The 27,021-nt window shown below is 38.2% G+C and overlaps 1 protein-coding gene across 1 annotated transcript in view; it reads right to left on the reverse strand.

Annotated features, from left to right (window-relative positions):
* Positions 1-952: 952 nt before the first annotated feature.
* The window catches only part of dchs1b (dachsous cadherin-related 1b), an 85,636-nt gene continuing 59,567 nt past the window's right edge, over positions 953-27,021 (reverse strand). The window contains exons 3-21 of the mRNA XM_052567375.1: positions 23,349-23,537; positions 21,314-21,545; positions 20,266-20,502; positions 17,637-18,683; positions 16,741-16,928; positions 16,412-16,508; positions 16,054-16,211; positions 12,867-13,698; positions 10,888-11,127; positions 10,157-10,282; positions 9,716-9,925; positions 8,690-9,556; positions 7,515-7,628; positions 7,173-7,384; positions 6,641-6,792; positions 6,145-6,275; positions 5,747-6,033; positions 5,354-5,495; positions 953-5,029 (exon numbers count right to left, since the gene is read on the reverse strand). Coding sequence (XP_052423335.1) covers positions 2,412-5,029; positions 5,354-5,495; positions 5,747-6,033; positions 6,145-6,275; positions 6,641-6,792; positions 7,173-7,384; positions 7,515-7,628; positions 8,690-9,556; positions 9,716-9,925; positions 10,157-10,282; positions 10,888-11,127; positions 12,867-13,698; positions 16,054-16,211; positions 16,412-16,508; positions 16,741-16,928; positions 17,637-18,683; positions 20,266-20,502; positions 21,314-21,545; positions 23,349-23,537 — 8,079 coding nt within the window. The 3' untranslated portion in view covers positions 953-2,411. The remainder of the gene's footprint in view (positions 5,030-5,353; positions 5,496-5,746; positions 6,034-6,144; positions 6,276-6,640; positions 6,793-7,172; positions 7,385-7,514; positions 7,629-8,689; positions 9,557-9,715; positions 9,926-10,156; positions 10,283-10,887; positions 11,128-12,866; positions 13,699-16,053; positions 16,212-16,411; positions 16,509-16,740; positions 16,929-17,636; positions 18,684-20,265; positions 20,503-21,313; positions 21,546-23,348; positions 23,538-27,021) is intronic.

Here is a 27,021-nt window from a genome sequence, read left to right on the forward strand (position 1 = left end):
ACAACTGTGTAGTAACTAGTCTTGATAACAGATCACAATGTTTGTATCAGACTAAGGTTAAATCTCATCTTGAAAGTAATATCAGTGATAGAGAAAATATGTTTATACAGAGGTCACACCACTCATTGCAGTGTTTATAAGACACTGACTGTGCAAGCGAGTGAGTGTTGTTTCTTCGTGATATCTGGGATGGTGTAAATCAGTTAGACATGCAAAGCACTGAGATGGAGAAGATCTGAATCTCTGCCAACACCAACTTCACAGCAGGGGATCAGAAAACTCAATACGGTAGAAATAAAGACAAAACTGGAGAGCATTTCAGTTTCATGTCTGAAAAAAAGTACCTTTAGCGTACAACAGCTTGTTACTGGTGCAGTATCCTTGAAAGATACTAATATTTTCACCCTTTGGTTTAAATTAGATAGAAAGGTATACCTTTCAAAGATACTACCTCAGACACAGGCTATTATTTTTCTGATGGTGTATGAAAATGCGGTATTTTTTGGCCATTGCATCTGGAAAGGTACATGACATGATTACGAGTATGCATGTGTGATTGCCGTACATATACAGCACGACTATAGCAAATATCATCAGTCATAGCTATTTGATTTGGCTAATTTATATGCTGTGTAATTATCAATATACATCTTATTTACATTTTGTATGGACAAATTGAATTTGAGGAAATGTTTCTTCATGGCTGCAACTGATTTGAGAATGGACAGACCCTGTCTCTGGCTAATACACAGGCCCGGGTCTAGTCTAGGTCTTTGGAACATACTGTATTTTCTCAAATCGCTTTTTAATGAAGGACGAATTTGACTCTGACCTCTCCTGTTTCCTTTTTTCTAAAAGCCAGATGATTGGCCTTTTGCTACATTTCAGTTACATGTACCTCCCCATCCACTTTTTGATTTAAACTTGGAGAAAGGAAGACAGAAGACTCAGGTTTGACAAAAGAAATCAGTAGGAATTTAATATTTAAATATGTACAGATGATTTAAACTGTACTGCTGCCGGAATGCAGGCAGTCGTCTTGGAAAGTGATGTTTTCCATACTGTGAGACAATTGTCAACTTTTAAGATGAATTGTGTAAGTCTTCAAAAATGCCAGGCCCCTCTTTTCCTTGCATCTTTTCTGGGTGCTAAACAGGGGCCAGTTATACTTGAGGCAGTGACGGTATCAGGCATGCACCAGAGGTAGCAAAACAGCTCTGGAAGGTCATTCAAATGCTTAAATCGCTTTCCACAAAGATTGAGAGAGAGGAAAAAAAGCAGGGCACTTCTGAAATTTCTTCTCAAAGCAGAAAACATTCACTGACTATTACAAAAAAAGGTCCATTTCCTAGTGATTCACTTCATTCTGAAAAGTAAATAAACTGCATCCCAGATTATGGGCTAAACTTATCAATAAACCAACTATAGGTTATGTAGACAATACAAAACTTTTTTATTGTCAGAAAAAGCAGCACAAAACAGTGTGAGAGAGCTGCAGTTTTGTAAGAAACTATTTACACAGAAAAGAGTCTTTTAAGTTTTACCAATTTCCCGAAAGGTTCAGATGAGCCGAAAAAAGTATTGCCTTTTTTTTTTCTTTTTTTTTTTTTTAAATAAATTAGCTAAGATGCTAACAATCTAGTTGAAAGGGCAAGGGACAATACAACTTCAAAAGAACTATAATACAACACTATGCAACATGGGAAGTTTCAACAATTTCAGCCTTTCTGTTTATAAATAATAAAATACAACAATCTTCCAATCATTCACATTACAAGTGTCACAAAATTTCACAACCGCACAGTATGGTGATCCTAGACACTATACAATGATAATACACTTATTATGGCTAGCATACATATAAATATACATACAAAGAATGTCACTAAAATGTACGAACACTCAAAGCAATGGCAAGTCCTCCATTTAAAATTTTTTAAATGAAACTGAGTAGCACTGTAAAAAAAAAAAAAAAAAAAAAAAAAAAATCCCAGTCATAAACAAACATACATAATGACATCAGTTTGAGTTTCTACAAAGTTCTCATTGCAACCTACAAAGTATGACAATAGCAGCTATTTTGGATGGACTTAACATAACACTGCAGTTTCAAAGCTGTTTGAGTCATCAATATAAAAAGGAAAAAACAAAAGGAGCATTCAGCGTCTTGCCTCCCTGGCCAGCCAGTGAGACAAAACAAAGCCACACACAACTCTTCACATCAACACTGCGGTGGCTCTGAAGAAGGGTAATGTCGCCACATAATGTTTTTTACCCTTTTAGTAACCAGACACCTGCGTCACCATTACGGCTGAGCGACTGCCTTTCCAGGTATGCAACATTGCTAAGAGCGAGTAAAGTGTCTTATCAAAAGACAAAATGGCCTCCACAAAATAGAATGCAATGTTGCATTAAATCCTCATCTCCGCCTCATCACTGTTCTCCAGAGAGTGCTCTGTGGTGCTGATGATGGAGGCTGAGGGACCTTGAGTGACACCAAATGGGGAGACAGCTGGGGACCGTGCAGCAAGTGGGGACAGTGAAGGGGAGAAACTAGGAGACATGGCTGCTGAGGAGATGGAGCCCTCGTGGCTTATAGGTGAACGCCTTAGAGATGCTAAGTGATGAAACGTCCGTGCTATGGCAGGCTTAGGTGGGACAGATTTGGCTCCCGGATGAGCCACTGAGGTAATGAGTGGTGGAGGGTCAATTCTTGGCTTGGGATCTATCTTAACTTTGGGTTGGAAGGGTCTGCGTGGATTGTTGGGAGGTAAGTTCTCATCCTTTAGCCTGGCAATCTCTGTAAAGACACTGGCTAAGGGTTGGAACTGAGGGCACCAGTTGAGAAGGTAGTCCCAGTTGTAGCTGCCTCGCAGTTCCTCATCACTTGCCACTATGGCTGTGAGGGAGCCATCGACCGAGGGTTTGCCATCCTCAGGGAAAGAATAATCTTTTGGGTGGGAAATATTTAACCCACGACCTACTCCAAGGTAGCCCCCACCTTCGTCTCTGTAGGCTGGGAGCTGACCAGAGAGTAGGGTACCACTGAGACTCCCACTGATGCTCCCAAGTTTCTTAGTTTTGAACCACTGGCTTGCATCAAGTGGTCCTGGTTCACAAGAAATATCAGAGAGTTGGTCTGCATCCTGTTGGATACCTGAATCAGGGCCCCTGGCAGAAATGTGCTCTTGCATGGAGGAGGTAATGCTTGCAACTCTTGGATATTCATTGATCATACGGATTTCGTCATCCTCTGCTGCTTCTGCAGATCCCCGTCCACTGGAGTGAGAAGGATCTAGAGATCCTCCTCGAGTATATGAGCCTCCACCAGTTCCTTCTTCTTCACCTGCATATCCAGGAAGCGCCTGATGATAGATCCTGTCACCCCCTGTGGGTTTAGACTCATCCAACTTCTGCAAAGCTGTGCCTGAAGATACGGTACTATTCCCAGTGTCTTGTCCTTTCTTCTTGCGCTTTGATCTTACTAGATAAAGGGCTACAGCAATTATGACTAACAGGACTATTACTCCAAGAGAGGCAGCAATTATGCTCACAAGGAGGACGTTAAAGTCTGTTGCAAGACCAAAGGATGTGTTGGTAACGTCAATGGTGACCTGAGCGGAAGCTATTCTTGAGGTGTCAAGAGGGCTGTGGGCAGTCACATCCATAGTCATTAGGCGAGTCTCCCTCTTTGAGTGACTCCCTCCGCTTGAGCTCCCTGAGCTGTCCATCTTTAGGTAGATTATACCGGTGGTCTTATTCACATCAAAGTAAGGAGAGGAATTGGGGAAGGAGTAGAGTACAATCCCATCCACCCCACCATCCTCATCTTTGGCCTGTACTTGCCCAATACTCTGACCTTTCTTGGCTCCCTCTGGTACCTCAAAGGACAAGCCTGAAGTGGTGAAAACTGGGTCATACTCATCCTCTCCTGTTACGTAGACCTGCACTGTGACAGTAGCCGAGTTATTGCCTGCATCCACAGCCAAAGCAATGAAGTTAAATGAGTTCACCTTCTCAAAATCAAAAATCTGCCTGGTTCGAACTTCTCCCGAATTTGGATCCACCAAGAAGATGTCCTTTCCTGTGTGGTCCATTAAATAATACTTCAGCTGTCCATAAACACCTGTATCATAATCGATTGCATGTAATACAGTCACGGCAGAGTTGGGTGGCTGGTTCTCACGAATACTGGCTGTCAATGTAGCAATGGGAAAGTAAGGCCTGTTGTCATTGATGTCCTTAACCTCTACACTAATAGGAGCCAAGGCAAAATGACCATGGCCATCTGAGGCTTGTACTATAACCACATGAGATGTTCGGCTCTCTCTGTCCAAAGGTCTTTGAAGCCTCACTGCCCCAGTCCACTGATCCACAGAGAAGAGTTTCATCTCATCTCCAGAGCTGATTCTGTACTGGACCTCTGCATAGGGAGCTGAATCAGGATCAGTTGCAGTCACACGCAAGATTTCTGTACCAGCAGCTGCCCCTTCACTCAAAGAAACTATGTACTCAGCTCTGCCAAAGACAGGAGGGTTGTCATTCACATCAGTGACTGTGATGATGGCTGGTACACTGGAGCTGCGTTGGGGAACACCACGATCCGAGACCGCGATGGTGAGATTATAGCGTGACAATGCCTCAAAATCCAGTCGCTCTGCTAGGATCAGGGTTCCTACCGTCTGGAAGCCATGGCCCTCTATGAAACGAACGCTACTCTCAATCTGGAAAGCATTTCCAATATTCCCACTGGCTATTGCGAAATCAAAACCAGAGTTTTCCTGAGATAGGTCTCTGTCTACTGCCTCTAATGTTAGGATGGTGGCTCCAGGTAACTGGTCCTCAGACACTGTGGCTTTGTACTCCAACTGGTGGAATATAGGGGCATTATCATTGACGTCTATCAGCTGAACTTGGACTGTAGCAGAAGATGACAGCGGTGGAGACCCTCCATCACGAGCTTCGATGACTACACTCACAGAAGGCTGCTCCGGGTCAAATTCTGCTTTCTGTCTGATGAAAAGTGTACCTGTAAAGGCATGAGAAGTGCTTTTACTACAATATTAATGCTTTAAATATAAACTATATGGTAAAACTAGAGGCAGTGGCAATTTAAACAAAGCACAACTGACCTTGTAGAGGTGGTTTTCATTAACACCACACACCACTTTATGTAAATAGCATCTACTACTAATTAAACTTTTTATAAACAAAATGCTTGTTGCTACTTATACTTGGTGCATATTTATTTACCACTATTTACACTTCATACAAATAGCATATACGGGCTTTTTATTGTATAAATAGCCACTGCCTATGATGAACATGCTTAGTATAAATACTGGTATTATACCGTTTTTAGGATCAATGTAAAACCTGTCCCTCGTTGAAGACACCACTCGATAAGTGACCTTTCCATTTTCTCCTGAATCTCGATCTGTTGCTGTTACTGTGATAATGGGACTGCCTGATGGAGAATGTTCTGGAAGTGTTACCTGGAAACCAAAAGCAACAAAACAGCTGTTACTTGGCATGCTTTATCCTGTATCCACAGTGATGTCATTTTGAATAAAAGCATCTGCTGAATACGTAATGACAACAGCATACTCTGGTGTGAATGACTGCAAGGATATTTATTCTGGAATAAACGCATGTGTTTTAGCAGCAGATAAACCTTTATCAGTCCCAGTAATAAGAGATAGACATTGTTTTAAAATACTTTAAATGGTAGAAAGAAAACAATCACCTGATATAGGTCTTGTGCAAAAGTTGGTGCATTATCATTTACGTCCTCCACCAACACAGTCAAATTGGCTTCACTCTGGTGCTTTGAATCTGAAGCTCGAATAGTCAATGTGTACCATGTCCTCTCCTCAAAGTCCAGTGGTGCTGTCAGAGACACACGGCCGTTGTAACGATGGATATCAAATTTTCCCTGTGATGAAGCATCCAGTTGTAAAGAGTAAGAGAGCACTGGGCTAGAATCCACATCATTTCCAGTAACCAGGGTGATCTCAGTGCCGATAAGAGAGTCTGCAAGTGGGAAGCAAGGACACAACTTTCAAATACATGTAAAATTATAAAAATGCTTTATATCATGTCTTTCAAGGTTAAAAGGCCAAAGGTCACCATTCATCTACTTACTCTCTGGCACTCTAACTTCTCGTGGCACTGGGATGGTGGGACTGTTATCATTGAGGTCGACAATAATCACTGTAATGGTGGCAGTGCCTACTAGTTTGGGGCTGCCACGATCAGTGGCTTTAATCACCAGCCTGATGGAAATAAAATAAAACGAATTAAATGAATTGTTCCTAACATATATAATGTGAGAAATGTTTCTGTTCAGTTTATTTTTGGGATTGAGAGAGCAAACTTTTTTAACAAAAAGCTTTCCTACAACAATCCAAAAGAACTAACAGACCAAAAATGTAGTAAATTAAAAGCACACAGCTTTATAGGGGTTGGGGAACATTTTAGAAACAAAAACATAAGGTCAAAAAACTGCGAGGGCTTGAACACATCACACACACAAACTAAATAATGCTGGAGAGGACAGTTACATTCCACAGAACAGAAGGAAATTAAAGACCTGCAGAGCAATGACTTCACTGCTTGAGCAAACATGATATACACTCACTGTGCCTGTGTCCAGATTTCTCTGTCCATAATGGCCGCAGTTGTGATACTGCCAGTTAGAGGGTCAATCTTGAAAAGGCCACTTTGACTCGAAGACTCAATGGAGTAAGTCACCTGACCATTCTGACCCTGGTCAACATCTTCAGCCACAACCTAATGCATTTGAAAACAGGCTGATTAAGCACAGGCTGGGTATGAAATAAACACTCGCCAGATGCTAAATTTGAGTACAAGTAACTTTATAAGGAACTACAACATCACACATGGTTTAAATCTAACACTTACTGACGTGAAGTCAGAAACAGATGCAAAAAAAACCCCCCAAAAAAACAGGTAAATAATTTAATGCTTTATATGGTTAACAAAAATAATACTGTTTTCAAGGGTAAATTTGCTCAGATGTCCTGCAAGTATGGCAAAACTATGCAAAACACAGTAATCTGTAGAACATTTTTGTTTTTAATACTTTTCCCCATATGTTATCAATTACCTTTGACCTTTTAGAAATACCAAACAAATAAGAGACCCCTTGCCTGAATGATGGGAAAGTCATAGCCCTGTGCTTCATGCATATAAGCCACATAGTTCTGCAGCTGGAATCGGGGTAGGTTGTCATTGACATCCTGAAGAATCAGGTTGACAGCCATAAAGGAGCTTGAGGATGTAGTTTCAGCCTTCACCACTAGACGGAGTCTTGGAGTGTCCTCAAAATCCAGGCCATTTGAGCTCTGCACCCAGATTTCACCTATGAAAGCACCAACGATGCAGTGAAGTAGGTCAACTTAGCAATATTATTTTTCAGATTTCCGATGAGTTTATGCATGCATCTTGTCAAAATCAAGCTGTTTTCACATTTCACAGGGTTCCCATCTGACCTGTACTAGAGCTGATGGTGAAGGAATGGTATTTGTTCCCACTGAAGATGCTGTAAGTGATGCCGTCTCGGGTGCCATCAGGGTGCTGAGCCTGAGCCTGGGCGACTGCAGTGCCTAAGGGGAAAAATACACACAAAAAAACTCAATACTCTGCCACACTCACTTAAATTGATGGATTGGCTTTCAGTGCTTCACAAAACTGGCAGTGCCAGTGAGTGCTGAAATACAATGCTGCAGTTTCATCATGCAGTTCATTGCAAAAGTTTTCAACTGCCTCATGCCAGTGCTTTGAAATGAAGATACCACAAAGAATAACTTTTAGTTTTGGATTTATAATAATAATAAAAAAAGGTCTGTATACTTTTGCAATGTACCGAGAAGATGGGATTTCTACATGTCATTTAATGAAAGTGAATACTTGTTTGCATTTAAAGTCAACATGAAGTGTAACTTGCACCCCATTTTGCTTATAGAAACTTGAAATTTGTTTAGTTGAAACAGGATATTTATACAGTAAGTAAAAAAAAGTAGGGTACAATTATCCAACTGAAATTGATCAGATCATAAAAAAATAGCATCTCTATATGTCCCAATTGTAAAAATATATATATTTTTTTCAAATCTGTAATTTGCGCTTATTGTCATAATCTGTCTCATACATTCATGCTATCTGGAATTAAATGATTTTTAAATTATTATAAAGTATTATAATAAATATTATAATTTTTTTCCAAAAACTTGCATACATATTTTCCTATAATTTTAATAACAATATTTTATAAATATTGTAATTATTATTATTATTGTTGTTATTTTATTTACAAATGTAATGATCTAAAATAGGTTGATTACTTTTTTTTGTTCTTGACATAAACGTGCTTGGCTGTAATGACGTCAGCTAAAACAACAGCAAAAAATATTTTTCTTTTAATGAATTTACCCCTTATTTACATTTTTCTTTTTTCTCATTTTTAATTTTTAAATAAAAATATACCAGAAACATGTATATGTATAATGCTGATGTTTACTTTATTCATCTTCATCATTTGTTATACTGTGATTTTCAATCCTTTTTTCCATGAAACGGACTGCAAGGAAAAAATGGTTAGTTTTTATAACAAAAATCTTGCAGGCTAATAGCACAATCATTTATATTGTAAAAATGCTCTGCCTACCTTTAGCTGCATTCTCCTGTATGCTAACATCTCTGGCGGTTCGAGAGAATCGAATGCCCTTGTAATCTTGCTCCTTCACATAGATGATCACCACTCCTAGAGAAGACTGGGGAGGACTGCCCTGGTCCATCGCCTCCACTATGAGGGTGCGCTGAGTTTGCGTCAGGGTCTGGAGCTTCTCGGTGGTCTGGATCTCCCCTGTTAGCGAGTTAATAGCAAATCCTCTTACTGGCATTGAAAACCGGTAGAACACCGAACCATTGGCTCCAAAATCCTTATCTTCTGCTCTCATGGTGGCCACCACCTGATGCGTGGACACACTTCCACTGGACACGTTGATAATCAGCGGGTCTTGGATGAAGAATGGTGCATTGTCGTTGACGTCCAGGATGTTAATTGTCACCTGGGCTGTGGTGTTGCGGGGAGCAGCGGGTGATAGATCAACTGCATACACTTGGAAGAGATAAGAAGCTCTTTTCTCTCGGTCCAGGAGTGCTGTGGTTGTGATCTTTCCCGTGTCTGGATGTACTGTGAACGCACCTTTGGCCTCTTGGCTAAGGAAGTATAAGATCTGACCATTTTCGCCGTCATCCACGTCTGTGGCTGTAGCATCCAACACCACCAAACCTACAGCTGCATCTTCTGAGACATCGACGGTGTAGCTACTGCTTCCAAACTTAGGGCTGTTGTCGTTTACATCAAGAACTGAGATCTCCACAGTGGCTGTGCTGCTCAGAGACGGGCTGCCGTGATCCTGGACCACCACTTTCAAAGAATAACTGTTCTTCTGTTCTCGGTCCAGAGGTCTTGAGGTAGACAGAGCTCCAGAGAAACCATCAAGTCGAAAGTCACCATCTGGGTCACCAGCTAGAATTGCAACACACAGACACAACATTTGTTAACAATCAAGCAGACTGAATCTTCTTTTTATAAGAAACAAGTTTTTTTTAACCCATAGACTCCGGTTGTAGAAGTTCTTCTACATGTTCCTCTGTACAAACAATCTAAAACTCAAAATTGTTTTACCAGTGATTTTATATTCCAGTCGTCCACTCTCTTCAGTGTCCAGGTCTGTGGCTTTGAGGGTGAACAGCTCCACGGGCTCTTGGTTCTCAGGCACTTCCAGGCTATAATGCTGCCGCCCGAAAGCAGGAGAATTATCATTCACATCCAGCACTGTGATGTGCACTTTCGCCTTGGCAAAGTTAGGGGGTATGCCTCCATCTTTTGCGTACACTATTGCATAGACAAAGAGATAAAAACTGGATTATTATATGCATTATCAGTTTAATAATAAATTATAATTACATAAAATAATATTTTGATTATAATATAAGAATATTTAGGCCATTGATGTTACTATTAATTGTTACTGTATTTTAAATAAATCTGGGGAAAAATGTATATATATATATAAATGAATAAAATTTTTTTAAAGTAAAAATATAAAAATATAAAAGCTAATACCTGTTACAGTATAGTGGTCTTGAAGTTCTCTATCTAGAACCCGAGTCACTGATATCACACCCGTCTCTGGATTAATTGTGAATCCATCCTCTGTCACACCACCGTAAATCACCAACCCATTAGTTCCTGTAACAAAAATAGAAATATAATGAATAACCACTACACATATGTTGCATAAGAAGTAGTATAAGAAACGTAGTATAAGAAGTCTGCCCTTCCATTCTGAGTTAATGGGTGAACAGGAAGTTGGTGTTTGTGAACGACCTGATTTGAATTAAAACATGTCATAAAATATCCAGGTTCAAACCTTTTCATCTTGGATTTAATTAGTAGTTCATTTTGCTGATTCAGCCGCTGAGTCGTTGTCCACACAAGTGTTAAGTGTGGGCCAAAGAGATACGGGTGCCAGATTGCGTGCAAAGTCAGCGAGCTTTGGCACGAGCACCTGCTTACTCAATTAAAGCTTCCTAAAGAATGTCTTTACAATCTCTGCTTCATACTCTCTCACTGAGCCCAGGCGGCTGAGAATGAGTCCCACAAACCCTCCTCAGGAAGCATTAAAAAAGCACTGCCCTCACCACAACACAATATAACTGCTTTAACCAGATGGTGAAGTTTTTAGACACAGGTCATGAACACCTGAAAGGTTGAAATACCCAGAAATGTAGGTGATTCGTTTCAGAAGTAAAGGCACATTTAACATGGATTATTGTAGGGATGAATCAACTCACCATGATCCCGGTCTGAGGCTGAGACTTTCAGTATGCTTGTTCCTGCTGGCTGGTTCTCTCTGATTTGGGCTTCAAACTCGCTGCGTTCAAACCATGGTGCTTCATCATTCACATCAATCACTTGAATAGACAGCACCTGAGTGGTGGAATGCTGGGGTATCCCATGATCCTCAGCGACAATGGTGAGGTTGTAGCTCTCCTGTTCCTCACGATCCAGAGGTTTGAGGATGGAGAGAGAGCCTGGAGTAAAGGGGAAGAGAAAAACATCTGTAAATCTGCTGCAGATGGCCTCCTGAACATTTGCCCTGTGGCTGGAGACACGTGACCGAGGTCAGGGAGCTGTTCTGTTTTATACTATTGATATTTGTAATATTTCATTATGTACAGACATGCCAGACACCATCACAGAGCTCTTTTTGAATGTGGCTGGACGAGTCAGTTCCTCTGCTGAGGTTAGAAGTTCATTTGTGACATTATTTTAAAAACATGGTCAAAGTTAGCTGGCAGGTTAGCTAACACAGTTAGCTTAGGATGCTGGAACTATTGTAAACTATTAAGTGGATAAAATGGCCACTTACTGTAACAGCAAATAAATATTTTTCTAGCAAGCCACATAAATTGATATATATATATTATTAAATATAATATAATATTATATTATATATTATAAATATTTATATAAATGCACATTTTGTACGTTTACATTTTGCTATTTGCATGTCATTTTTACTAGTTTTTTTATTATTTCTATTTAGCTTTAACTTATTTTTGTTTCTGTTTTAGTAAACTTAGTTCAATTTCAGCATTTATGTATTATTTACACAGATTATTTATAACATTTAATATAATATAATAATACATGTGCCAGCTCAGAAAATGCCACTGAGAATAATGGGGGGGTGCTACTATTCTCTGTATATATTAGATGTTTTACACTGTTTATCAAAAAATTCATCCATGCATTCATTTATGCATGCTTCGTGGGCTAATTCATCTTTGCTGGTCCTATGTGAACATAAAATTGCCAATACAACATAGAAGTCAAACACAATATCCATAACTATAGTCTGACCTTAATTTTTAACTTTAATTCATCCTGTTTTTCTTCTCAGTTTAGCTCCTCCACTCGCTACACAGAATCTGATATTGAAGCTTTTTGCTGATGGTCTGGTTTGAAGACCAGTGCATATAGTTGTTGTCACAGATCCATTTTGAACCTTTCCAGCTATACCTCTCTGCAATGCTGTCATCAGCAAGACCCCGGCCCAGGGTCACTCAGGATAAACACACCCCTGCGGTCGATATGGCAGCCTGACTGCTTGCTGACTGCGAAATATCATTGTGTCTTCGTGAGAAGTCTGTGTGCGGGCTCCTTTTTTATTTATAGTCCACCAAACACACTCTAGTTTTACACACATCCTTGAGATGTTTGAGCTGGCTTCTGCTTCTGAATACGGTAGCTCTGGTTTTGTGCTTAACGTCCATCTCTAGACCTCCTACTTAAAGTGTCCAAAGAGTTTGAAGACTTTCTCCTCAGTGTCTGGCTTATATCAGCTGTGACTTTATCGTGTGCTTTAAACCAACTTTAATATATATATAGTATATAGTATACGGCTGATTTAGAACAGAAATAAAGCACTAACCTACATCATAAACCATTCGGCAATGATGGAAGGAAAATCGACTACAGCTGTTTAGTCGATTAGGTGATTTTCTCTATTTAATCTGATTTCGCGTGAGCTGTAAATGGACGTCTTCTTGGATAATGGGAGAAAAGTCAAACTAATAAATGCATACTTCCAGCGCCAAATCAAAGAGGTGCGGTCGACGGGCTTAAATAAAACTGCGCTCCCATGAATAACTGTTCAGGAAAATTATCCGTTCTGCTAAATTGCCTCTGGATTTGAGTGAACGGCCCATAAAGCAGCGTGGTGTGAGAAAGAGATGTTTTTCAAATAGAGCGAAGTAATGAGTCTCACCACTGTTCGGACTGAGGCCGAACCGCCCCGCTGTGTTTCCTGACTGGATCCTGTAGGACACTCGGCCATTTTCACCCTGGTCTGCATCCCGGGCCATGACGTAAAGCAGCACAAAGCCCACAGGCTGGTCCTCCATCACACTAACAGCAGTCGGCGAGCTAAAGATCGGAGCATTGTCGTTCTCATCTGTGACAAACATTCGAGCCGTCACCGATCCCCAGAGTCTCTGAGTGGGATCCGAGGCTGAATCCGTGGCATGGACCACCAGGAACAGGCTGGAGGTCTCCTCATGGTCCAGCTCCCGGCCCAGTTTTAAGACTCCTGTGACAGGATCAAGACTAAAAAGGTCTGGGACGTCAGGCCACTGCTGTTGGATAGAATAACGTATCTCGCTGTTGGGTCCACTGCCATCTTTATCAGTCGCCTGGAAGGTGTAAATGGAGGAACCAGCTTGTGTGTTCTCAGGAACAACAATGGTGACTGGATCTTCTGGAAACTCTGGTGCGTGGTCATTACTGTCCTGCACATTGATTTCCAACTGAACCATGTGAGTGGTTGGATAGGCCTTGGAGAGATCGTCCACCTCAATCTGGAGAGTATACCTCGACCCTTTTTCATAGTCCAGCTCTCTAGCCAAGTACACATCTCCTGTGAGACGGTCAACCATAAAGGTACCTTCATGATCTGTGCCTCCCACTACAAGGTAGGTCACTTCACGCTGGTCATGTGATCTAATTGAGCCAATAACAGAGCCAGGCTTGGCTCCCTCCACTGAGTTGAGCATCATGGATAGGGTGTTGGGTTTTGGAGGAGTCCTTGTGGAGCCAATGACCTACAGATTAGGAAGATTTCAGAAGACATGTTAGTTATATTTTAAGCTCAACTTGTGTATTTTACAAAACATCTCCTTTATGAAATTTTCCAGACAATTGACAAAAAATGTCAGTAAAGACATTTATAATGTTAGAGAAGATTTCTATTCAAATATAGTAAATTAAATAAAATTTATGCATTTAGCAGACGCTTTTATCCAAAGCGACTTATAGTCAACTCAGGCTATCAATTTTTACCTATCATGTGTTCCCGGGGAATCGAACCCCCAACCTTGACCATTTTAATAATATCTTCCCATAAATTTTGTGTCTGAAATGGAAACTCCTACAAATGCATATTCAATAAGGTCAGGCAGAAAAATGACCAGTGTCCACACTTTTTTTAGTGTCTTAAGTAAATCTTGACAGTACTATTTTAACGCCAAAAGATGGTTTGCGCAAGCTGTTAGTAAATGTGGCTCTAGATCAGTATATTAGAATGATTTCTGAAGGATCATGTGACATTGAAGACTGGAGTAAATTCAGGTTTGCTCTTACAGGAACAACACTAAAATAAAAAAAAGTTATTTTTAATTATAACAATATTGCATAATGTTACTGTTTTACTGTATTTTTTTTTTAATAAGTGCAGCCTTGGTTACCATAAATGCCTTCTTTCAATACTGAAAGAATTCAATGGTGTGAACCTGCCACATTAGAGGTCGGTGATATCATTTCCCAAGTCCTTGAAGTACAGTAAAAGCTGGAAAATGGTTGACAGATGAAGCCTTTCATACTAATATCCCCATGGAAAAAACAAAACACTACATGCATACCGGATCACAGGAAGGAAGCAACAGAAGGACTGACGCTGATCCATGGGCTCTCTTTTAGTTGCGAAGTACACTGGACTTCCAAAATGAAGCTGGCATTACTGATGGTATGTAAAATATTATCTTGAGATTGCTACGGTACGAGGTTCTGTGGTGCGAGCATATCGGCGTCCGCGCTACTGAGGTTTGCAGCTTTCCGTTTGATCATGGGGAACCACAGCTGGGCCTCATCAGAGCCATCTGGGAACACTTGATTCAAAGGTGCATTCTCCTTCCATCTCTCTCTCTCTCACTCCACTGCTCCCTCACTCTCATCTTCCCCATACAAACAGGGAGAACAGAAATCACATGCAACTGCACACTCTACAATTAGCCTCCGATTCCCTTTTTGAAATCACATCTGTAAAAGCACTAAAGATATTTAGCTACAAAAGTGAACTGGCAAGTTTCATTCTGTAGAGAACAAACTCTTTAGAATATGTATTCTTTTACGTTCTAATGAAAAGCCATGAAAATTATCCTATTGTCAAAGATATAGTTTGACATGTCTGATTCACATAGTTCCATGCTGTGCATTGGGATTAATACAGGGTTTTGTGTTACAGTATGTTCCTCTGGAGCAGGAAATAATCCTGGGAGTTTGTGTTTGCATAGACAGGAGCTGGCCTCTGGGTCATAGCTCATTTCCCTGCTTGAATAATGATACCACCGATCAGGGGACTGTAAGAATGATGATTGTTTGGCACAGTGAAAGACGACTTGTCTGTAATGGTGCTCATGCAGCAGGATTTTAAGATTTTGGCAGATTAACTGAAAAAAAAAATTCATTAAGAGCAGTCTTTTGAATTGAAGCAACCAGCCAAAGCATGCTAAAAACATTACAAGGTTTGCACAGGCAGAATAAATGTATTTAAATAAAATAAATTATTTTGTATAAATATTTTTTGAAGACTTTAGTTACACTCAGTTTAATGTCAAAAGTTTGAGTATAAAGAAAATGAAAAATACAAATAATAAAATAATGACAAAGCACAAAGCAAAATGACTTTTTAAAATAAAACTAATTAAACTGAAAATATTAAAATAAAAGCTAATTAAAAAAAATATAAATTAGAATTTAATAGTATATACAATATATATTATATAATAATATACTATATTATATATATATATAAATAATAATAGTATATATATATATATATTATATAATATCATTTTTGAAGACAAAAAAGTTTCAGTTTCAGATCAAAAGTTTGAGTACAAAATGTTATTAAAATAAATTAAAAAATTAAATTAAATAAAATCAATTAATGGATGCTTGGTGCTAAACAAATATGGTTAAGTGTGAGCTATTGACCTCGCTAAGTTTTTAACTATAGAGACTCTAAAAGGGAGAAATTATGAGGGAGAGGGACACATCTCCTGCATGAGCTCCAAATTCCATAATGTATCCTAACCACTAGGCCATGGGTCTGACATACTGTACTTACCTTACTTGTAACTTATAAAGTGAAGTTTTAATATGCTCCAGGATAATCTCACCTGTATAAGTAAGGCAGTAGAAGAGCTCTGAGACGGAGCTCCACGGTCTGTGGCAGTGACGGTGAAGCTGTACTCTGCTTTTTCAGCTCGCCTCAGGGGGGACGAGGAACGCAGCTCTCCGGTGTTTGGGTTCAAGGAGAAACGTTCTGCTCTAGAGCCTTAAAAAGCAAGGACAAATGGAAGCATAAATACAGACAAATATGGTAGCATGATTATCCATACAATATATCACATTGGTTGCAAAGATAACTGTAAGGACATATGTTTACATTTTGCAGTTATACCTTTTTGCAATAACATCCTCTGGCAATAAGAAGACCCAAAACTTATTCTATATATATTCCAGACTTTTGCTTACCTGATAATGAGTAGAAAATAGTGCCATTCTCTCCCTCATCTGGGTCTTTGGCGTATAGAGTTCCTAATAAAGAACCGGCAGGAAGACCCTCCTGAACCTGGTAAACATCAAGCAAGTTTTAAACAACAGTCTGGCTGCTTATACTTGATACAAACAACTTCAAGAGCGAGAAAGTATCCAAGGTCACATAAACAAGTTTTGAAAGATATTATGTACAGACGTAATGACGTTTTTATGATGTGTAAACTGTGCTTTAATAAACACAAGCACCTATGTTATGACACACTGATTTAAGGATTAAATATAGTCTGTGCCAGTCTGTTTCTTGCCTGAATGAGAATCTCTCTGCCAGGCTGTGTGTGGCTGAACGATGGGGGGTTGTCGTTCTCATCCAGCACCGTGATATGGGCTGTCCCGGTGGCACTACGTGGAGGGGTACCACCGTCCTGAACCACCACGATGAGCTGATAACTGGACTGATGCTCACGGTCCAGAGCCGCTCTGGTACTGATTTCACCTACACATGAAATGTTTGAGTCAGTCAGAATACTCAGTCTAGAATGCTGGAACTGGTTTTTAGTGTAGCTATTGTACAAAAATTAAATATAAAAAAATAAAAAAAATATATAGTATTTCTAAATATACATATTCGATTAAAAAATAGTATTGGCAGCTAACTGAAATAAAACTTAACTAAAATTAGTTTGAAGTACAAAATTTACTAAAAAAGAAATACAAATAATGAAAATGTAAATAGAAATACTGAAAAACAACAGCTAAATACTAAAAATAGAAAAGACAAAAGCATTTTACAAAATAACTGGAAAACTCAAAATATAAAATAAAATCTAACTCAGTGCAACTAAGGTCTTCAAAAATCAAATATTATTTTAGTATTATTTAAATACGGTATACTCTTAGATTTATTATCTAAGAGTATACCGTATTTAAATAATACTAAAATAATATTTGATTTTTGAAGACCTTAGTTGCACTGAGTTGATGGTCAAAAGTTTAGAGTCTACAGACGACTTTTCAACCATGCCCAGAAGGTAATAAAAAAATATATATAAAAAAAACTGTTTCAAAAAAACTGTTTCCTTCTGCTTTCTAAAACTGGAAAACATATTTGCTGTCAAAAAGCTTGAAAATCCCTCATCTAAAACAATTCCTAAATGTATAAATAACAAATGTCTTTGCAGATACGGATTGTGTTCCAGCTCACCAGTGTGGGAATTGATTTGGAAGTAGCGGTCCGTGTGGAGTAGCCTGTACGTAAGGCGGCTGTTGAGACCAGCATCGCGGTCGGTAGCAGACACCCTGCCGAAACCAGTTCCCGCAGGCAAGTTCTCTCTCACTGCCAAGAACACCCTCTCCTGAGAGAAGCGAGGAGAATTATCATTCTCATCCGTGACGGAAACTCTCACCGTCGCGCTGCCAGTCTTCCCCATCTGGCCGGTTCCAGAAGTGGCGAGCACAGTTAACAGGTAAATATCCTTGGCCTCACGGTCCAAAGCGCTCTTAACAAACAGCCATCCGCTGTCCGGGGCAATCCCGAAGCCTGCCGCATCCCCATCAGGCCGGAGCCGATATGCCAGTGTGGAAGATGTTGTGGAGCCTTTGGACGACCCTCCATTTCCATTGGGATCTCTACTGAGTGCCCGGACCTGTAAGAAGTTGGTGTTGAGTGGTGTGTTCTCCTTCAGCTCCACACGGTACGTCATCGTGTCAAACACAGGACCCTGGTCGTTCTCCGCCTGGATGTGGACCACCAGGCTGAACGTAGCGCTGAGCTGAGGCGCGCCACTATCTTTCGCGATCACTTGAAGGTCGTAGCGCGATACACTGTCGTACGACAGACTCCCAATTAGCCGGATTTCCCCACTGCTGCGCTCCACCCCAAACGTGCGCTGACCTCCGGCCGACATCAGGTCAAAGCTCAGCTGTCCATTAGGACCAGAGTCGCGGTCCTCCGCCTGAACGCGGTACACCACTGTACCCATTTTTGTGGCTTCCTGTAGGAGCAGAGACTCAGAGGATGATGGGAAAAATATGGGAGTGTTATCGTTCACATCTGCAATGGTGACCCGAACGCGAGTCTCCCCAAAAGCTGGGGGGGAACCGCTGCGTGCTTGAATTTCCAAGTCAAAAGAGGGTCGTGACTCGTGGTCCAGAGGAAGGCTTGTTCTGAGCGCTCCAGTTTCAGGATCGACCATGAAATAGCCATCTGGATCCCCAGCAGAGATAGCGTAGGTGACATCCTTAGAGACTCCTGGAGCGAGAGAGAGATGGGATAAGATTTATAGGCAGTGATTTAGCAGATGATTTGATCTAAAGTGACTTTGTAAACTTTTAACAAGGACAGTTTTCTTGGAGAGACGCAAGGTGGTGATTCATGGATCATCCCTCGACTCATCCAAACCTGCAACTTTGTGGTTATAAACTAGTGCTGTAAAAATAAGATCACGAATAATTACATCCAAAATAAAAGTTTGAGTTTACATAATATATATGTGTGTGTGTGTGTGTGTGTGTGTACTGTGTATATTTAAATGTATATATAAATACACACACACACACACACATATATGTATATATTGAAGTAATATGTACATGTACATATACTATATTCATATTTATGTATTATTTATATTATGTATAAAATAAATAAACTATATATTACATATATTTATTACATATATTAATTTATTTGTTTATATTTATATATACACAGTACACACACATATTATGTAAACAAGCTTTTATTTTGGATGCGATTAATCGTGATTAATCGATTTGACAGCACTATTACAAACACAAGTTTTTAAATTATGCTCATCAAGGCTGCATTTATTTGATCAAACACCTTGCGAAACGTTATCATAATTTCAACTGCTTTCTATTGTAATATATTTTAAAATGTAATTTATTCTTTTGTTGCATTTTCAACAGTCATTACTGCAGTCTTCGGTGTCACGTGATCCTTCAGAAATCAATCTAATATGCTTTTATTATCAATGTTGAAAACCATTGTGCTGCTTAATATTTTTGTAAAAACTGCAAAACACGTGAAAACATGTTTCAAGGTTCTTTAATGAATAATCAAAGCATTTATTTGAAATACAAACCTTTTGTAACAAAGCACTGTAAAAGTCTTTATTGCATCCTTGCAGAATGAAAACAAAATCATTTCTTAAACACAATATTATATCAGATTATATTTATTTACTTATTCCCTAATTAATAAAATAATAAACACCGCTAGTCAATTTTTCATACAGTACATTATAATAGTGCGATGCCTAAAATTACTTTAATAAATTTAAAATTAGTGTTTTAGTTAAAAGTTATTTAGATAAAATACTATTGAATTTTAATAATGTCCATGTATTAGTTATCATTCATATTTGAATATAATTATCATTTTATCAGTATCAACCAGAATTGTAATATCAGTGCATCCCTAGTACAGACAGGTACATCTTATAGAATTCCCCATTATTTTTCATTAAGCATCCCTACGATTTGTCTGTGCTATCAGAAAATATGCATCAACAAATAATAATTTCCAGCAACATGAGGTAGAGTGGAATCAGTGATGGATGTGACTGTTTAATGAGGTTCACTCTGCAGCTGCTGCTCTATTTGCACAACTGGCTCAGCGAGAGTGAAAATATTCCCCATCAGGCTTTTCAGCACCCTTGACTGTCTCACAGCCTCGGAGAGCCGCAGCACTGAGGTTAGCAGAGCTATGTGAAAGTATGCAGCAACACATGGCTACTTATTTGAGTTTATTTTTAAACAATATAATGGTAATTCCAAGAAGACGTAACATGGAAAAAGCTGAAACTAACCATTCCTGCCGCTGGCCCTCACTACGCCGACCTCAGTACCCCGGAGCACATCCTCAGACACGGTGAAGAAGTACTGCGCCTGCTCGAACACCGGAGGCGCCACTGAGCCGGCAACAACGCTGATGTTCACTCTGGCATTGACAGGTGCTGTGAGACCGCCTCCGTCCCGTGCTGTGATCACTATGGTGATGACAGAGTTGGCCTTCCCATGCAGAGAGCGTGACAGAGAGATCACACCTAACAGAGGAAAAATGCAGTGGGAATGGAATTAAACGAGATATACGATTATGAGCCCGAAGACTGTGAAAATTAAAGATGAGCTAGGATACGGATGAGCAAATTGGATCAGCCTTTTATCAACCTGACACAAGTTTGCTCATAATATTTATTGTTCCTTAAAGAAAGTCATAATGGCTTTTTAAAGTCAAACTAAATGTTGGGGTGAATGATTCCCTAAATATGAAAGTTCATTTATGTATATTTACTTAACTACTAAATATAGTATTTAATATAAATTGAATCTAAAGTCACATCAATGTATCATATATGTATATATATATATATATGTATATATATATATATATATATATATATATATATATATATATATATATATATATATATATATATATATATATATATATATATACATATATACATATATATATATATTTGTATGTAGATAGATAGAATAAAATAAAATATCTTACATTAAAATAAAATACAAAAAGACATAAATGCTGCTTATATTAAAATAGAAAATACCTAAAATCATGTATAAAATATATAAGCATAACATGACATAAAATACATGAACATCATGTATAAAATGCATAAACATAAAGCAAAAAGTATTTTTTTCTATCTATCTATCTATCTATCTATCTATCTATCTATCTATCTATCTATCTATCTATCTATCTATCTATCTATCTATCTATCTATCTATCTATCTATCTATCTATCTATCTATCTATCTATCTATCTATGTGTCTGTCTGTCTGTCTGTCTGTCTATCATCATTTAATAGTTGAATTAATTGAAATACCTGTATCTTTGTTGAGGGTAAAGAAATTGGATCCTCCATCAGGGACAGTGTGATATGTCACTTTACCATTTGCCCCAGCATCTGGGTCGTGGGCCGTTACCCTGACAACAGAGGTCCCGGGCGTGCTCTGTGTGCTCAAGCTGACGGCGTAGTTCACAGGGTAGAATGTCGGTCTGTTGTCATTAATGTCCACCAGTGACACCTTCACAGAGGCCGAGGATGTAAGGCCTCCCTGCGGGAAAAGATCAGATCATATTACTGATGATAACGATGACAGGACTGTAGATACTGTCCCACGACTGTCTAATCTATCTGAATGATTTCTGGTGTGTAAAAATGCCGAGGAAAACTTCACAGTGGCATATAATTGCCTTTCCAGGTTATGAGGGGGCCAGTGAGCTGCTCATCACAGCCAGCATTTTATGGCTACATTAATAATTGAAATGGGAACAAAGCGGGCCGCTGCTAGCAGCTTATAAAGTGAAATAGCGTGAGTGTGTGTGTATGTACAGCAATGTGCCCCTGGGACACTGTGCTTTATTGCCTTTTCATTTACACAGCTCATGATTGTTGTTACTGGCAACTAAGTGAAGACAGGATTGAGTAGGGCATGCGACTGGGCATCTAGGAGCTACACGATAGAAGTAATAGTGTTTTTTTTTAATTAACTTTTATCCTTCGGAATTGAGTTTTAAAGGGTTTTCAACTCTTAAAGCTGCAGTGTATAAATTTCCAAATGAAACATTTTTCTCAAACACTTAAAATGAATATTAAATGTATAATGACCAGCAATTTTGCCAAGTGGTCTCACACTTTTGGACCTTAACATACAATGTGTGCCTTACAGCAATTGTGTGTGTTAAGTTTAAATCAACAAACAGTGTTTGTGGCATAATGTTGATTACCAAAAAAAAAAAAAAAACGTTCAAAATATTGGTTACAGGGAGAACAATGTTATTTTAGTAATATTTATATTCCATTTTAGTATTTGTGCATATGTTGAATTCACTTTTACTTTTACATCTTTACTTTTACTTTTAATTTAAGTTTTAATCATTTAATTCTATGCTTTTGTCATGTATTCATTAGTTTTTATTTGTTTTATTTATTTCTATATACTGTAGCTTTAATTAATTTTTACTTCAGTTTTAAAAATGTGTTTTCATATTTTCTTTTATTAATTTTATAAATTAATTGCCAAGGGAACATTTCTAAATGTTCATTTACAGTAAGTTTAAGTTTTTCATCTAATATTTATATTTTATTTCTGCTTTATTTAAAAATTCTAAAGCTACTATTAAAATAGAAGTAAATGGGGCCAGTTTTAAAATATTTATATATCATTTAAGGTTTATTTAAAATTACTACAAAAAATGACTGCTACTACTAAAAAAGACTCATCAGAAATTATTGCTAAAAGATGAACACAACGTGCAAGTAATAAGAGTGTTGGCATGATTTTAGTGTGAAAACGAGTACAGTTATTCCCAAATGACAACATAACACAGAAAACCCTAAAATGCCTATAAGAATTATGAGAAACATTTCATAGCTCAAATAACACCTTTAACAGATTAATTAATGTGTTAAATAAAATTATAAGCATCTCATTTCTGGTCTCAAACACTCTAAAACTGGGCCCCATTCACTTCCAAAGTACCTCTCCATAAAACTGAATACACTTTTTGGTAAAAACTTTAAGCTATTATGTATAATGCATTAGAAATGGATACTAAAGGGTATAATGCCTTACAATAAATCATAATGTACACTGTAATACATTATATCTTGTCGTAAATAACTATTTTATTATTACAACTGAATTTCAAACGCATAGTGTAACAATGAATTGATACTTTAAGTGTCACAATGTCTTGACTGTGGTTACAATTATTCATGAGATTGCACAATAAGCTACATTGCAAGGCATAATTAATATTAAAAAAAAAAAAAAACTTTTATAATGAATTTTACATAAAGACTACAAACATCGATTGAGCCCTGTATGAGGCAGGTACAAACTCATTCCCATTACCCCATCTGTTGCAGTGACAGTGAAGTCGAAACTGTCCGCCCCCTCGTCTCGATCCAGAGCCACACTGGTGCAGATCTGTCCAGTCTCCTTATTGATGGTGAACTGGCTGGGTGGAGCGCTAGCGGGCCCGGATCCAATCGAGTACGCAATGGCCCCAAACGACCCTCCATCTGCATCGTCTGCTTTTACCTGCGGAGCCCAAACACAGAGAACGCCGTCAGAATTATGATCGACTTACGTCATAAACCCTCATCTCTAGAGAGTACAAAAAGATCAGATTCAGAAGTCTTAATACGGTTTCATTAAAATAATTAATCAATAACGCTGAGACTTCAGTACAGCCCCATTAAATAACCAAGACACTCCAGACATAAATCCCCATCCCTTTGTATTTTCTTTCCCTCTGTCCTCGAGCTGATTGGACGGTGGATTTACTGCCAGCCGGTCTGTTTTTGGCCGCACCTGTCTCATCAATCTCTCACAGTGGAGAGGGAAAACAAGAGAAGGCAGAGAGAGAGCAGCAGGGATGAAAAGTGTCTCTACTCTACGACTTGAATGCCTGGGTGAATGTCTATGGAAAGAGGGCCACTCTTGCTGAGAGATGGAGAATCTGAGGAGTAATGAGGTGGAGGTAACTCAGCATTAGCTTCTCGTGGTGAAGGACGCCGCGACTGATACAAGCGGAAAAATCTGGCCTTGTGTTCGGGAAGGGCTTTGGCCAATTTACGGTGACATTAATGTGAGGACAGAAGCGTAGTGTCCTCAAATGCATACCATATGCAGCCGTACAATACTGAAAACACTGTTTTCATGAGGGACACATGTTACTGGGAGAATTCGGCGTATTCTCAGGAGATTTCGAGAACTGTTGCTGCAGTTGCTGAAGGCTAGGAAAGGGAAAGATGTCTCGGATCTCTTTCCTCTATGCATCCACAAATCATAAAGCCTTTGTTTGTCTGGGCAGGTTGCCTTCTCTGTGCGCTGGTTTCTGTACAGCACCTCAATGATATGTTGGTGATATGACCAACTTAAAGGGTGGTCAGCAAGGGACATGTGTAAGAGATGGTCTGGATCAGGGCAAACTTGATCAAATATACTCTCATCCAAAAGTTTGGAGTCAGTAATTTATATTTTTATTCTGCAAGTGTGTATTAAATTGATCAAAAATGAAAGTAACAACTTTTACACATGAAAAAAAAAAACTATATATAAATAAATGTTCATTTGAAAGTTTTATTAATTAAAAAATCCTGAAAAAATAAACACTGTTTCACCAATATATAAATCAATGAATCAATAAAATAAGCAGTAGAATAGATTTTAACCGATAATAATAAGAAATGTTTCTTGAGCATCGAATTGGCATATTAAAATAATTTCTGAAGGATTATGTGACACTGAAGACTGAAGTAATGATGCTGAAAATTCAGCTTTATTATTATAAAAGTTACATCTAAAAATATATTTTAAAAAAACACACAAGAGTTATTTTGAATTGTAATATTTCATAGTATTACACTTTTTTCCTTATATATATATATATTGGCAGTATTGGATTTTTAGGATTTTTTTTTTTTTGGGATTAGATCAGGTTAAATTCATACTAACTGAACACACCAGGAGAAATTTCTCTCAATTTGCTTTTTCCTAGCAAAATCTTTGCCAACAGTTCATATATAATCATTAGTAAGATATTAAGTAAGGGATAATTTACACTCGGCTGGTCATTATCACAATATAAACCCAGACAGGGGGATCAGGAGTCTTGTATCACCCTGAAGGGGTTTATTTAGCGATAATGAGCGCCTTGACTGTGCGTTATCCTCCTTATTACACAGCTACTTATCAAACAAGTAAACAAATGCAATTAAACGTTGACATCATTTCATTACTTAGAAGAAAGAGACTGCAGAATGATACAAGAGACATAAAATGTGGTCGCCTGGCAAAACAGACAATTATAGTTTAATGGTTATTATACAGAAAATATTTGACTGCAGAAAGTGACCAGTCAGAATCAAGCATTCCAGAGAGCCATGAAATGCAGAATTATGGTTTATGAAAATTGCTATTTTGAAGCTAGTAAATCAGCTGAACTCATAATACAGTTGAAAGAAACCGCAATCACATTTTTCCGCACACCACCACAGATAATCTTCATATTGTCACGGCCGTATAACTGCAGCTGTACAGCTGATTCACATTACAGTCCTGACATGGTAAAGCTGAGGAGAGAAGCCATACAGGAATCTCAGGCCCTCACTCAACAGGACGCCTGCTACCGGAAAGGTAGAGGTCACGACCCCTCAACTCTGCTTTACGCAGTGACCTCTCGCCCACCATGATGCACTCTGTAAACAAAATTACTCTGGTGGTCCACAAACCTTCCTATTCATCAACTCCAGAAAGACCTGAAGACCCTAGTGCCTGTAACACAACAAAGGGCTCCTTGCAAAACATTAAGTGGAAATGACCTTTGACTCTGCCGAGCCTGCAATTATTTAATACGGTTGACTCTGGAAGAAGTGTCGTAACGTTGCTTGGCGCCATTTATGAGGATTGTAAAAAAAAAAAAAAAAAAACATTTATGAGATCTAGAGGATGTGAAATCTGGCCTAAATAGCAAAGTCAGGCAACTATTCTTTAAAGACACTGATGGTTTTGTTTTTTGTTTTTTTTATCCATTCCAATAATAATATTTTGTGAAACAGGAAGTATAAAGGCTGCAAGATGATTGTCCTGTACAGTTATCAGGTGTTACAAAAATCCTCAGTAAATCTCATTCTGGTTACTATTAAATGTATAATATATAAATTGACAAATATTTCAACATGTATCATGATGGTTTTTGTTGTACTGCATGTTAATGGTTTTGAATAAATGGATTTAAATGATATACAAAAACTTGCAAAAATGGTGCAAAATCCTTATTACTTACTATATCTTTAGATCTATAAACAAAATATATAACTGATTTAAAATAAAGAATTCTTATTAATTATAATGTATTTTTAATAATAAAACTATTTTAGTATTTATAAAAGTATTTATCTTTTTTTGCTGTGCTGCAAAAATATAATTTTTTAAAAAATGATAAAAATACAAATAAAAACCATTTGTGCAATGCAAAAAGTATTTATATATGACTAGATACAGTTTTGTTGTACTACCTTTAAAAAATATTAAAATAAATACATTTAAATAAAAATAAAATAAACTAATTCATTTTACCTTGTTTTATCTTATTTCTGAAAAAGATATCAATTCTAAAATATGTATACATTACCTCTGAGAATGATGAGAATTAAAAAAAAAAAATGGTCAAAAGAAAAACATCTGGATGCATTATGGTAATAAGAATGGGATTTCTTTTCCTTTTTTGCATTACAGTTGCATCTCAGCTTGATATTGGAATGGAAAAGCAAGTCACTTGTCTTTAAAATCTGAAATGGGAAAACTTTAAGTGAAGTTATTACAAATCAAGATCAAAACACCTGCTCAGAGAATGCTGTCCACATTTCCCAATGCATTCCCACGTGCACTTTATGTACCGTTCTGGAACGCCATAGCAGCTTGCTGTGGTTTTCTGGTATGACGCGAATACCCCAAGTGTGCAGTGATAGACAAACAGGTGAATTTCTGCTGTGGCTAACGTGTCCTGAGGATCCTGATG

Source organism: Carassius gibelio, chromosome B10 (assembly GCF_023724105.1).
Source record: "Carassius gibelio isolate Cgi1373 ecotype wild population from Czech Republic chromosome B10, carGib1.2-hapl.c, whole genome shotgun sequence".
NCBI classification, from domain to species: Eukaryota; Metazoa; Chordata; class Actinopteri; order Cypriniformes; family Cyprinidae; genus Carassius; species Carassius gibelio.